Genomic DNA, 12,342 nt, shown 5'->3' on the forward strand with positions numbered 1-12,342 from the left:
TCATTCTTACCCCATGAAAGAAAGTGAGTTCCAATTCGCACCTGGGTGTAGGAAGTCCAACAAGGAGTAGAAGGAGGAGGATGTGAGGGTGGCTCATGGTGGCTGCTTGATACCATTTCCCAGTGCTGAGATTTATATAATGCTCCAAAGGGAAATGCTTACAAATGTTTCATTTGCTTCAGTTCGCTGATTTGGTTAGTTGCTTCATCATGTTTCCTGTTATCCCGCAGACCAATGGGTCTGACACTACAACAACCGCACTATTAACGAAGAAGGCAAGGGGAACAGGCAAGTGCATAACAAAATGGCTGATTTGGCTCATATAGTTTGGACTCTTTCTTCCTGCTTCCTGATCAATTGCTTTTGGGCTCCAAGATGTCTGTAGGGAAAACGGGAAATGACTCGTTCAAGAACAGGATGGTTCCCAAGATGTCCTGGGCAGAGCAGCTCCCAGGTGTCTCGGCCTATGGACAGTTAGTTTTGGCTGCCCAAAGCCCCTCTTCATTCCCTGTGGAGTATTATATAAAGCCCAGCATTGGGAAATCCACATCAAACCACCATCAAGAGCCATGATCACATGGTTCTCTTTGTCTTCCTTGTTGGACTTCTTGCAGTCCCGATCTGCTGGGAGTCTCTGGAGGTAAGTGTTTCACCATGGACTTATACCGATGTTGTTTTATGTCTGTTTATCCCACCCACCCCCACTCCAGTTTCCATGATTGTAGCCTGCTGTTCAAGGCTGAGAGGTCATAGTGAGGGCTAGTATATAAATTGAACATACATAAACAAACACATAACTCCACTAAAGAAACTGATTGCATCCATGCTGTACATAATTTGGCCACCCACCTAAATGACCAGGGTTACCCTCTTAAGAGTATTATAATCTGCAAGGACCCATAATGAAAATAAATGAAATATTATGAATTAAGTCCTACACTCCTATGTATATAGGAAGAAGAACTGTTGGGCACCCTGGTGCTAAGAGAGTCAAGAGCTAGGAGCCCAAGGCCACCCAGCTGGCTGCATGTGGAGGAGGAGCTGGGAATCAAACCCAGCTCACTGGCAGTCTTCAAGCAAAGGTTGGATACACACTTTTCTTGGATGCTGTAGGATGCTTTGGGCTGATCCTGCGTTGAGCAGGGGGTTGGACTAGATGGCCTGTATGGCCCCTTCCAACTCTATGATTCTATGATTCTATGATCCTGCCTTGAGCAGGGGGTTTGACTAGATGGCCTGTATGGCCCCTTCCAACTCTATGATTCTGTGATTCTATGATCCTGCCTTGAGCAGGGGGTTGGACTAGATGGCTTGTGTGGCCCCTTCCAACTCTATGATTCTGTGATTCTATGATTCTCGGGTAAGCGATAGCATCATCCTCTATGCTCCTTCTCCCTACTCCTCTATATAGATGTTTTAGGAGAGGGGAAGGAGGTTGAAGAGCGCCATGTTTTTTAGGAATCTGATTTTATTGTTATGTCCAAATTGTTTTATTGAGTTTCAGTGGGGTTTATTGGTTTTTTATACAGACAAGTTGTAACCCGTCAGAAGCCAGTTCGGGAGTGGCGGGTAATAAGACTAATAAATAAAATAATTAATAAATAATATATATAATTTGTTTACATTTGTTGGGTAATATGACAATATATGGTCACGTCTATCCTCCAACCACCCTCCCAAAATGACCAATGACGAGCCTGGATGGGGTGAGGAGGAAAAGGGACCCGGGTAGGTGTGTATACAGCTATGCTTCCCAACCATTATTCTTCATGATTGTGCCACTTCTGGAGTTTCTTGAAGCCTTTCTCAACGTTTTTCTGATTGAGAAACCTCTGAAACATTCTTCAGTGTTTGAAACCCCCCAGAAGTGGCGTGATTGTGCAGAATATGGTTGGGAAGCAGAGCTGTGGACACGCCCACCTGGGGCCCCTCCCCTTCCCACCCCCTCCAGGCCCATCACTGGCCATTTTGGTTGGGAAGGGTGGGTTGATGTGACCATATATGTTTATATCACCTGATTTTTAAAAATATGTTAAAGATTAATTAACTCCCCCCCCCTTTTGAGAAACCCTTTCAGGGCTGTCTGGAAACCCCAGGGTTTCACAAAACCCTTGTTGAAAAAGCCTGTTTTAGAGGCACCATTAGCCCCACACTGCATTTGAAGGAGTCATATTGAATAAGATATCTGTTTCTTTGTTCTTGATGTGATAAAGTTCACACCCTGTTGTCATATTGACATTTCAGTGGCTCTATGGGGAAAAGAGGCATCTACAATAACCAGAGTCCAGACTTTTGAATCAAAAGGCCTGAACACCAATCTTACATTAAAAGTCACATACTATTTACATCCTGTACTGGAGAGAGATGTCATTCCTTATTTTTGGTGTTAGCTGGTGAGATGTGGGGTTTGCATTGGTAAATGTTTCAAGATTTGTGCTTAATTGCTCTTGATGTTATACCACCATCTAGTGGCTGGTTTAGCCAACTTCAGTAATTGTACCTAATATCCACCTGTTTCTAATTGTTGTAATGTTTATGAAAAAGAAGAGTTGGTTCTTATATGCTGCTTTTCTCTATCCAAAGGAGTCTCAAAGCGGCTTACAGTTGCCTTCCCTTTCCTCTCCCCACAACAGACACCCTGTGAGGTGGGTGAGGCTGAGAGAGTCCTGAGATTACCATTCAGTCAGAACAGCTTTATCAGTGCTGTGGCAAGCCCAAGGTCACCCAGCTGGCTGCATGTGGAGGAGGAGCTGGGAATCAAACCCGGCTCACCAGATTAGGTGTCAGCACTCCAATCACTTTTTCTGAGCACTAGACATTTTAGCTGAGGCCCTGTCCTGCTTGAAGAGGCTACCACTCCTCAGCCACCTCCCTCGGACTTCAGGGTTGTATGAACTCTAGAAATCGTAGGAGCATCACGTTGTTCAAGAATCAGAGATCCCAGCAGGCAGAAAGAGAGAAGAGTTTATTGAAACGCGAGTGAGAGATTTCAGCGGAGGCCGCTACAACAATTGGAATGAGAGTTAGCAGAGGTTCCCTGGTGCCTTTTCCCTGTTGAATCCAAAGACATAGGAAGGGGTCTGACAATATAACTTGCCCAGGATGGCAAAGACAGACTGCACAGCAACAAGGTTTATCTGCAGAAAGAAAAGAGAATCAATCACATGGGGGGGGGGAGCAATTCTCAGATGAGTGTTGTGCAGCTGGGTGCTGACAAAGAGACAACACAAGCATGGATTGTTACCCCGAGGCTTTATTCTATTGCCCAGAAAGAGATTACGGATTTCCTAATGGGACAAACTTCTATCACTGCCAGGGAGCAGTGATAGGTTGCCAACCTCCAGGTGGAGCTGGGAGATCTCTCAGAATTAGAAGAGCTGTTTTGTTATACCCCTGCTGTTCATTGCCCAAAGGAGCCTCAAAGAAGGTTGCAAACACCCCACAACAGACACCCTGTGAGGTAGGTAGAGCTGAGAGAGCTCTGAGAGAGCTGCACACAAACTGGAGAGCCAGTTTGGTGTGGTGATTAGGAGTGTGGACATCTAATCTGGCATGCCAGGTTCGATTCTGCACTCCTCCACATGCAACCAGCTGGGTGACCTTGGGCTCGCCACGGCACTGATAAAACTGTTCTAACCGAGCAGTAATATCATGGCTCTCTCAGCCTGACCCACCTCATAGGGTGTCTGTTGTGGGGAGAGGAATGGGAAGGCGACGGTAAGCTGCTTTGAGCCTCCTTTGGGTAGGGAAAAGCGGCATATAAGAACCAACTCTTCTTCTTCTTCTTCACTTAGAAGCAGTTCTGAAAAGATTCTCCACTTGTCCACAAGGGAAACACCTCGTCCTGTGTCTCATCCTGCCCTATCATTGTTTACCCAAGTTGAAATGGCTCCAGGACATCATTTGCCCCACCAGCAGGGTTCACATATAGCTCCCCCCACATATGCAAATTAAGGGGCTGATGGGGTCCCTTCAACTCAAGAAAATGACAAAATAATACACCAACACCTCTTGCAGAAAAAAACTAGCAAAACCATCACCCCTGATCAAAATCTTTCAATTCTGGGAAAATTCCCTTTGGTTATTTGCAGGCTCCTCGCTTTCCTAGCTCCACTGGAGGCTGTCTCTCCTATGACTTTTTCTTCCTAAGTAGGAAACTGAAGAATGGCTTTCTAGCCCAGCCCAGCCCAGCCCAGCCCAAATTAACCTTGCCCCCTTCTCTTATATAAAGACAGGCTAGTGCATCATTGGTGCTGCAGCAGAACTACGTAAACAATATTAAGCCATAAAGAAATCAATAGGGGGGGAGAGGGGTCCTCTTCATCTGCCAGAGACATTCATGGTCCTTTATCCTTACCGAAGCTGTGCATCTCCCCCACCAAAGCGCTGGCACTGATCGACGCAATCCTGTAGAATCAGAAAGTTGTTTGCATTCTTTTCACAGCCGCCATAAACGAATGCCTCACATTTTTGCGTTCCTGTATTGTAATAGTAGCGCGGGAACGATGCTTTGCAACGGCCTGTTTTTTTTGGCAAAGTGCAGAAGTCAGGTAGAGTCGTTGCCTGTTCGTACTTCTGAGCCAGTTCTACATAGGAATGACAAGAACGAAGGCAGGTCTCGAGAAGCCGAAATACGTTTGTGCCATCATCACAACCTGTGTAAACATACGGCTGACACTTCTTTGTTTCAGTATCATAGTAGTAACGGCTTGTTGGGTCTGATCTGCAGTCTTTCATTTTTGGAATCCCAAAGCAGTGAGTTGGGAGAAGAGCTAGGGAGGGGTGAAGAAAAATGACAAAGGTCTTAGATATAATCATATCGCCTGGAACACAGAAATGAGAAGCATTGGACGGTGTCATTTTGGTAATTCCAGTGTTCCAGTATATCTAGGTAGAAATCAGAGCAAAGACGAAGATCATCTGTTACAGGGGTAGTCAAACTGCGGCCCTCCAGATGTCCATGGACTACAATTCCCAGGAGCCCCCTGCCAGCGAACGCTTTGACTGCCCCTGATCTATTATCTCAACTTCCAGAACATGTACATTAGAAGCATGGACGGTGTCATTGTCATAATTCCAGATCTTGAGGTGGTAACTTGTGAGGATACAAGGATGGAACAATCCTCTCAGGATTCCTTATTCCTAAGGTCAGTCCACTCAAGTGTCTTTCCACACAAGGAAAATCCCTGTTGTGACCTCACTGCTGCCGGGAATGCAGACACATTCCCAATGGTAACACAGGTTCCCCGTGGGAGTATGCTTTGTTGTATACTCTCACACCCACCATGACTCGACAGCTGGAGTGTTTTTAGTGGCTTCTACCAACAGTCGGAGTAGCTGTGTCACTGTAGCATAAGGATGCTATAGCAATATACCGGCTCCTTTTAAAAAGTTGGTAGAAAGAACCGTGCTGTTAGTGGACAGGGCACAGATGGGAGGTGAAATGAAGAAGAAGATAAATTGTTTTATATTTTGCTTTTGTCTACTTTTCTCTACTTTTCTCCAAGCCACCTGCAATCACATCCCCTTGCTCGCCTTGCAACAGGCATCTTTTGCGGGAGGTAAGGCGGAGAGAGTTCTCAGAGAACTGGGAATGGCCCAAGGTCAGCAGATTGATTTGTGTGAAGGAGGAGTAGGGAATCAAACCGAGTTCTCTGGATTAGAGTCCACTGATCTTAACCATGACATGAACCTGGCTCTGCTGCCGGATAGGGGAATATATATATTCTCCAGTTCTTGTTCTTCCACAGACTCCTATACCCAATTTTAATTGTTCCTATTGTCTCTAGGTTACACCAAAGTCCTGCTTTCTATCTCAGGTGACTGAGGAGGTGGTCAAAGGGACCTGTAAAGAACAGGAACAGCAGCCACAATGGCTGCATATTGTGGCTGCAGCAGGCATTTCTAAAGACTTCCGCAGCCAACTGAGAAACCTGTCCGACACGAGGCCCTTGAACGCTCCACTTGTTAGGAGAATGGCTAGCCATGAAGATAAAACTCCTGAACCAGCACTCAAGCTTTGGGAATCAGAATCTCCCAAATAGAAGTGGGTGGCTTAGAAAGGCAGCCTAAGGGCACATGCATCCATGAGGGCTACAGTATAATTCTTACCCCTCTCCAAGTCAGTGAGTTGCAGTTCACACCTGGGTGCAAGAAGTCCAACAAGGAGGACAAGGAGGAAGATGTGAGGGTGGCTCATGGTGGCTGCTTGGTGGGATTTCCCAGTGTCGAGGTTTATATAATGCTCCACAGGGAAATGCTTACAAATGTTTAATTTGCTTCAGTTCACTGATTTGGCTAGTTCTTCATCCTGTTTGCTGTTATCCTACAGGCCATTGGGAATGACACGTCAACAATAGCACTACTAACGAAGAAGACAAGGAGAATGGGCAAGTGCATAACAAAATGGCTGATTTGGCTCATATAGTTTGGACTCTTTCTTCCTGCTTCCTGATCAATTGCTTTTGGGCTCCAAGATGTCTGTAGGGGAACCGGGAAATGACTCGTTCAAGAACAGGATTGTTCCCAAGATGTTCTGGGCAGAGCAGCTCCCATGTGTCTCAGCCTATGGACAGTTAGTTTTGGCTGCCTAAAGCCCCTCTCCATTTCCCTGTGGAGTATTATATAAGGCCCAGCACATCAAATCACCATAATCAGGCATGATCACGTGGTTCTTGTCTTCCTTGTTGGACTTCTTGCAATCTGGTCCAAACTGCTCTGGAGGTAAGTGGTTCATCATGAACTTATGCAGATGTCATTTTATGTCAGCTTATCACCCCTACCCCAATCCAGTTTCCATAATTGTAGCTTGCTGTTCAAGATCATCTTCTTGTTTTGAAGTGTTTGGGACTTCTACTCAGACTCTTCTACAGGCTGAAGTATTCTTTTTGGCTGGTTCTTCTCCCCTCAAGAGGAATTATCAGGAGCTCCTTCCAAACTCTGAACTGTGTGGTTTGAGATGTGTGCGTGGATACCAGTTTTTGTTTGCATGGGTTGGACGGTGTGGTGAGGCTTAAATTGTTCTAGTATCATCATTGTACATTTATCCTGGGAATGAGCCCAATACTTATGTTCTCCCTTTCTGTATCACTATTTGCCTGTGCACAGGCAAATTAAGGCTGTCTTAATTTGGAGCTCGTTTCTTGGGACAACCTTTTTCTGATTTTATCCCAAGGAATCCCATTTGGAAGGTGATGAAATGCATACTCCTCAATGTACCCAACAATACATTCCCTCAATGTACCCAACAATACAACTATTAAAACTAATCTCCAGGCAATAGGTATCAGGTCACCTGGAGGAAATGACCGCTTTAGAAGGTGAATTTCTCCCCTACTCAAACCCCACCCTCATCAGGCTCCACCCCTGTGATCTCCTGGATTCTTTTTATCTACAGGTCAAAGGCATTTCCATGGTTTCTCCATGCAATCCTTCGGTCACAAATATTAACATTATTTATTTCTGAACCAGAACAGTCTTGATTGCCATTAGCAATCCTTTCTTCAATATATATAAAAGATACATAGATGATTTATTTTTTATTTTTTATTCACAGGATAAGACTCCTTTTCAGAATCGTTAAATACACAAGATCCTAATTTGAGATTCAGCTCCAACGTTCATTTTCAACAAGTACCATTGTTAGCTCTGTATGTGTATATAGATCGATATCACTCGATTAATGCTAAATCTTTTCATAAACAAACAGATAAGAATACCTATCTCCATTATCGATCTTACCAGTCACCACATCTTAAAAATAATTTGTCTTGAAAACAATATGGGTGTGCATCTTAAAACTGCACAATTGGCGAGGAACTTGGGTGTGATCAGTGATGCTTCCTTAAGTATCCTGATGGAAGTTCATAGTCCGAGGAAGAGTGCTTGCACTTGAAAGCTCACGCCTTGAATAAATCTTTGTTGGTCTTAAAGGTGCTACCGGACTCTGATTTTATGGAAACTCAAATCACTAAAGTAGCTCACCTGGCATTATTCCAACTCCACCAGCCAAGCTACTCTCTTTGGCCCTGGGACACCTTGCCACAGTGATCCATGCAATGGTCATGTCTAGGCTAGATTATGGTAACTTGTTCTACGTGGGCCCTTCCCATAAGGAGCAGATAAGGGACCTCTGGGGTTTTTTTGGCTCAAGAAAATGGCAAAACCATCCACCTACAGCTCTTGCAGAGAATGAGAGAAAGCAGGGAAAATCAGCAAAACAGTCACCCCTGATCAACAACTTACAATTCTGGGAACATTCCTCTTTCATTAATTGCAGTGTCCTCACTTTCCCTGCTCCACCGCCAGAGGCTGCATCTCCTCTGACTTTTTTTTTTTTTAAAGCAGCACACTGGAGGGCAGCTTTCTTAACCTGCCCCAAAGTAACCACACCCCATTCTGCAAACCAGCAACCCCCTTTCTCTTATGTAAGGACACGGCTATTGCATCATTGGAGCTGCAGCAGAACTTCATAAGGAATATCAAGCCAAAAAGGGTGGGTGGAAAGAGTCCTCTTCATCTGCAAGAGACATTAATGATCCTTTGTCCTTACCAAATAATTGCCTTGGCCCCACCAAAGCGCTGGCACTGCTTGATGCACTCCTGTAGATTCGGAAAGTTGTTGGCATTCATTCCGCAGACCCCAGAAGTGAACGGCTCACATTTTTTCGTTCCTGTATTATAGTAGTAGTGCAGAAACGATCCTCTGCAACGGATTGTTTTTTTCGGTAAAGTGCAGAAGTCAGGTAGAGTCGTTGCCTGTTCGTACTGCCGAGCCAGTTCGACATAGGAATGACAAGAACGAAGGCAGGTCTTGAGATCCCTAAACATGTTCAGGCTTTCATCACAACTTGTGTAGTCATACATCTGACACTTCCTTGTTTTAATATCATAGTAGTAACGCTTCAGAGGCCCTAATCTGCAGTCTTTCAGTACTGGAGGATTGATGCAGTGGCTTGGGATAAGAGCTAGACAGGGGTGAGGGAAAATGACAAAGATCTTAGATATAATCATATCTCCTGGAACAGTGGTCCCCAACCTGCGGGCCGCGGCCCGGCGCCGGGCCGCAAAGGCCATGGCGCCGGGCCGCGGCTCCCTCTCCCCGCCCCCCCCCCCGCAGTAAAAAATTTCCCAGGCCGCAAGCTTGCGGCCCGGGAAGCTACTTACTGCGGGGAGGGCGGGGAGAGGGAATCAGGGCCGGGCCGCGCCCGCGCGGCCCGCAGGTGCGGCCCGATCCACGGGTGCGGCCCGCGGGCGCGGCCGGGCGCGGCCGGGCGCGGCTCGCGGGCGCGGCCCGATCCGCGGGTGCGGCTCGCAGGTGCGGCCCGATTCGCGGGTGCGGCCCGCGGGCGCGGCCGGGCGCGGCCCGATCCGCGGGCGCGGCCGGGCGCGGCTCGTGGGCGTGGCCCGCGCGGTCCCTGCGGGCGCGGCCCAATGCCCTGCCGGTCCCCAGCCTAATAAAGGTTGGGGACCACTGTCCTGGAACACGGAAATTAGAAGCATTGGATGGTGTCATTTTGGTAATTCCAAAGCCATTCCGCACCGGGATCCATGTTGCAAATTGTTTACAGAACGAAAAATCACCATTTAAAATAGTGGAATTCGTCGTTATGCACACCTGCCTTTGTAGTGGAATCCAGTTGCTTTTCTATCGTTTCCCACAGGCTTCCGGTCTCGGCAAAAATCGCAAGCCAGGAAGCGCTATTGCTGAGCTCATCCCGCCCCTGGCTGTCAAGCAGCCAATGGGTGGCCGTTAGCATGCTCCAAAACAGCCCCTTTCCCTTTAAGGAAGTTAAAAAAACACACACACACACGTTGCAACGAATCTGCGTTGATTTGTTGCTACGGATAGACTCATCCAGCTAGCAGGTGGTGTTTGAGCTGCCGTTTCATCGTTGCCACGCTCCCCCCGAGTGAAACCCCCCCCCTCACGGGCGCAATTTTCAGCCGAAAACAGTGTGAAAAATAAAGGGAAAATAAACCAGCAAACGGGCTTCTGTGTTGCTTGTGCTTGGTGACTTTAAACAGAGGGACTGCAGCCGGGGAAGCCTCGCTGGCTAAACGAAGGCTAGCCGGTGCGTTGATCTCCGCTCGCTCGGAGAAAAAAAACATGGCGATCGTTTCGCCGGAAGATCAGAGGAGAGAGCCAAGGGGAGGGACTTTGTAGAAACCGCAACAATGGTAACGCACAGAACTTTCCCGCTAGTGTTGCAGATTGGTTGCAGGAGTGTAGTACTTTCCAGAGGGTGAATCCACTTTTTGGGATTTCCCTGAAAGCACAACAACGAAGCGCTTTTTGCGGATCGGTTTCAGGTGTGTGGCAGATTGTCAACGACGTTGTGCATAATGGCAAAACTGTAGCGATTTCAATTAGTAACCATTGTGCTATTTTGGACGAATGTGGAAAGCCCCCCAGTGTTCTGGTACATCTAGAATCAGAGTCCAGTAGCACCTTTAAGACCAACAAAGGTCTAGGAAGGAATCAGGGCAAACAAAAAAATCATGTATATGGTCTCAACTTCCATAACGCATAAATTAGAAGCATGGATGGTGTCATTGTCATAAATCCAGATCTTGAGGTGGTTACTTGTGAGGACACAAGGATGGAACAACCCTCTCGGGATTCCATAGTCCTAAGGTCAGCCAACTCGAGTGTCTTTCCACACAAGGGAAACCCCTGTTGGGCTTTCACTGCTGCTGGGAATGCAGACACATTCCCAAGGGTCCCCATGGGAGTATACTTTGTGGTATACTCTACACCCACCACGACTCCCCCTCAACGGCTGGAGTTTTTTTATTGGCTGCTAACCACATTCGTAGTAGCTATGTCGCTGTAGCATAAGGACACTATAGCAATATAGTAAAAAGTGTGCATGCATCCATGAGGGCTACAGTATAATTCTTACCCCTCTCCAAGTCAGTGAGTTGCAGTTCACACCTGGGTGCAAGAAGTCCAACAAGGAGAACAAGGAGGAAGATGTGAGGGTGGCTCATGGTGGCTGCTTGATGCGGTTTCCCAGTGCCGAGGTTTATATAATGCTCCACAGGGAAATGTTTGGAAAAAGTTTAATTTGCTTCAGTTCGCTGATTTGGTTAGTGCTTCGTCATGCTTGCTGTTATCCCACAGACCATTGGGACTGAAACGTCGACAACCGCACTATTAATGAAGACGGCAAGGGGAACAGGCAAATGCATAACGAAAGTGATGATTTGGCTCATATAGTTCTTTCTTCCTGTGTCCTGATCTATTGCTTTTGGGCTCTAAGACCTCTGTAGGAGAACCAGGAAATGGTTTGTTCAAGAACAGGATAGTTCCCAAGATGTTCTGGGCAGAGCAGCTCCAGGGGGTCTTTACCTATGGACCATTTATTTTGCCTGCCTAAAGCCCGTTTCCATTTCCCTGTGGAGTATCATATAAAGCCCAGCACTGGGAAATTCACATTAAACCACCATAATCAGTCATGATCACATGGTTCTCCTTGTCTTCCTTGTTGGACTTTACATTATAGACTTATACTGATGTCGTTTTATGTCTGCTTTGGCCCCCCCCCCCCCCCCCGGGTCCAATTTCCATAATTTTAGCCTGCTGGTTAAGGCCTTCTTCTTGTTTTGAAGTATTTGGGCGTTTCAACTCAGCCCCTCATACTTTGAGTGCTGGAATAGTCTGTCAAGAAGTCTTTTTGACTGCTTCTCCTGACAAGCCGATTCATCACACCAAACTGTGAACTGTGGGCTTGAGATGTGTGAGTGAATATTGGTTCTTGCTCCTATGGGTTGGATGTTCTGGGGAGGCATAAAATGGTCTTTGCCTCATGACGAGTATCATGTCCATGCTTTGTACTCCTCTGATCCTGGGAAAGAGCCCAATACTTATGTTCTCCCTTTCTGTATCACTAGTTTCCTGTGCATATACAAAGCCAAATGGAATGGAGTCAAGAGCCAAGCCAAATTCAGGAACTGGGAATGAAGTCAAGAGATAAGCTGAAGTCATGAACCAGGAATACGACCAACAGAGCTTCGCCAAGGCAAACAGGAACACTGGACGTCAATGCTGCTTTGGACAGTGGGATTACATTCTACTGAAGTCCGTACTCTCCTCAAACCCTCCCCTCCTCAGTCTCCATCCTCAAAATCTTCAGGTATCCCAACCCAGAGCTGGGATCTCTATCTCTAAGGTGTTACTGGACTCAGATCCTAGTCTTTAAATATTTATTTATTATTCTTATATTACATGATATTATATTACATGATATTATATTATATTATACATTACATTACATTACATTACATTACATTACATTACATTACATTACATTACATACGGGAACATGCCTTTGTGCTTTG

General features: G+C 46.3%; 1 protein-coding gene and 1 long non-coding RNA gene across 3 annotated transcripts; one reads left to right on the top strand and one right to left on the bottom strand.

Moving 5' to 3' along the window:
* The first annotated feature begins 1,330 nt into the window (after positions 1 to 1,330).
* LOC143821594 (uncharacterized) lies at positions 1,331 to 12,292 on the top strand. Of its 2 annotated transcripts, XR_013225848.1 has the most exons (4): positions 1,331 to 1,360; positions 5,035 to 5,147; positions 6,332 to 6,723; positions 11,896 to 12,292. It is a non-coding gene; the product is annotated as an uncharacterized LOC143821594 (long non-coding RNA). The 2 variants fall into 2 exon arrangements; XR_013225847.1 differs by lacking the exon at positions 1,331 to 1,360 and having other exon boundaries at positions 4,786 to 5,147.
* LOC143821593 (BPTI/Kunitz domain-containing protein-like) lies at positions 2,951 to 8,315 on the bottom strand. The gene is made up of 3 exons (XM_077305735.1): positions 8,245 to 8,315; positions 4,358 to 4,772; positions 2,951 to 3,137 (listed from the first exon to the last, which is right to left on the bottom strand). Exons 1-3 carry the CDS (start codon positions 8,267 to 8,269, stop codon positions 3,134 to 3,136), a joined length of 444 nt encoding a protein of 147 aa, XP_077161850.1. The 5' UTR covers positions 8,270 to 8,315; the 3' UTR covers positions 2,951 to 3,133.
* Positions 12,293 to 12,342: the final 50 nt, after the last annotated feature.

This window comes from Paroedura picta, chromosome 12 (assembly GCF_049243985.1).
Source record: "Paroedura picta isolate Pp20150507F chromosome 12, Ppicta_v3.0, whole genome shotgun sequence".
Taxonomy (NCBI): Eukaryota; Metazoa; Chordata; class Lepidosauria; order Squamata; family Gekkonidae; genus Paroedura; species Paroedura picta.

Coding starts and splice junctions, on each gene's coding strand:
- LOC143821593 (XM_077305735.1), bottom strand. CDS start 8,269: ATGAAAGAGGAATGTTCCCAGAATT. Junction 4,773..8,244: donor AGAGGAATGTTCCCAGAATT/GTAAGTTGTTGA, acceptor ACCCCTCCCTAG/CTCTTCTCCCAACTCACTGC.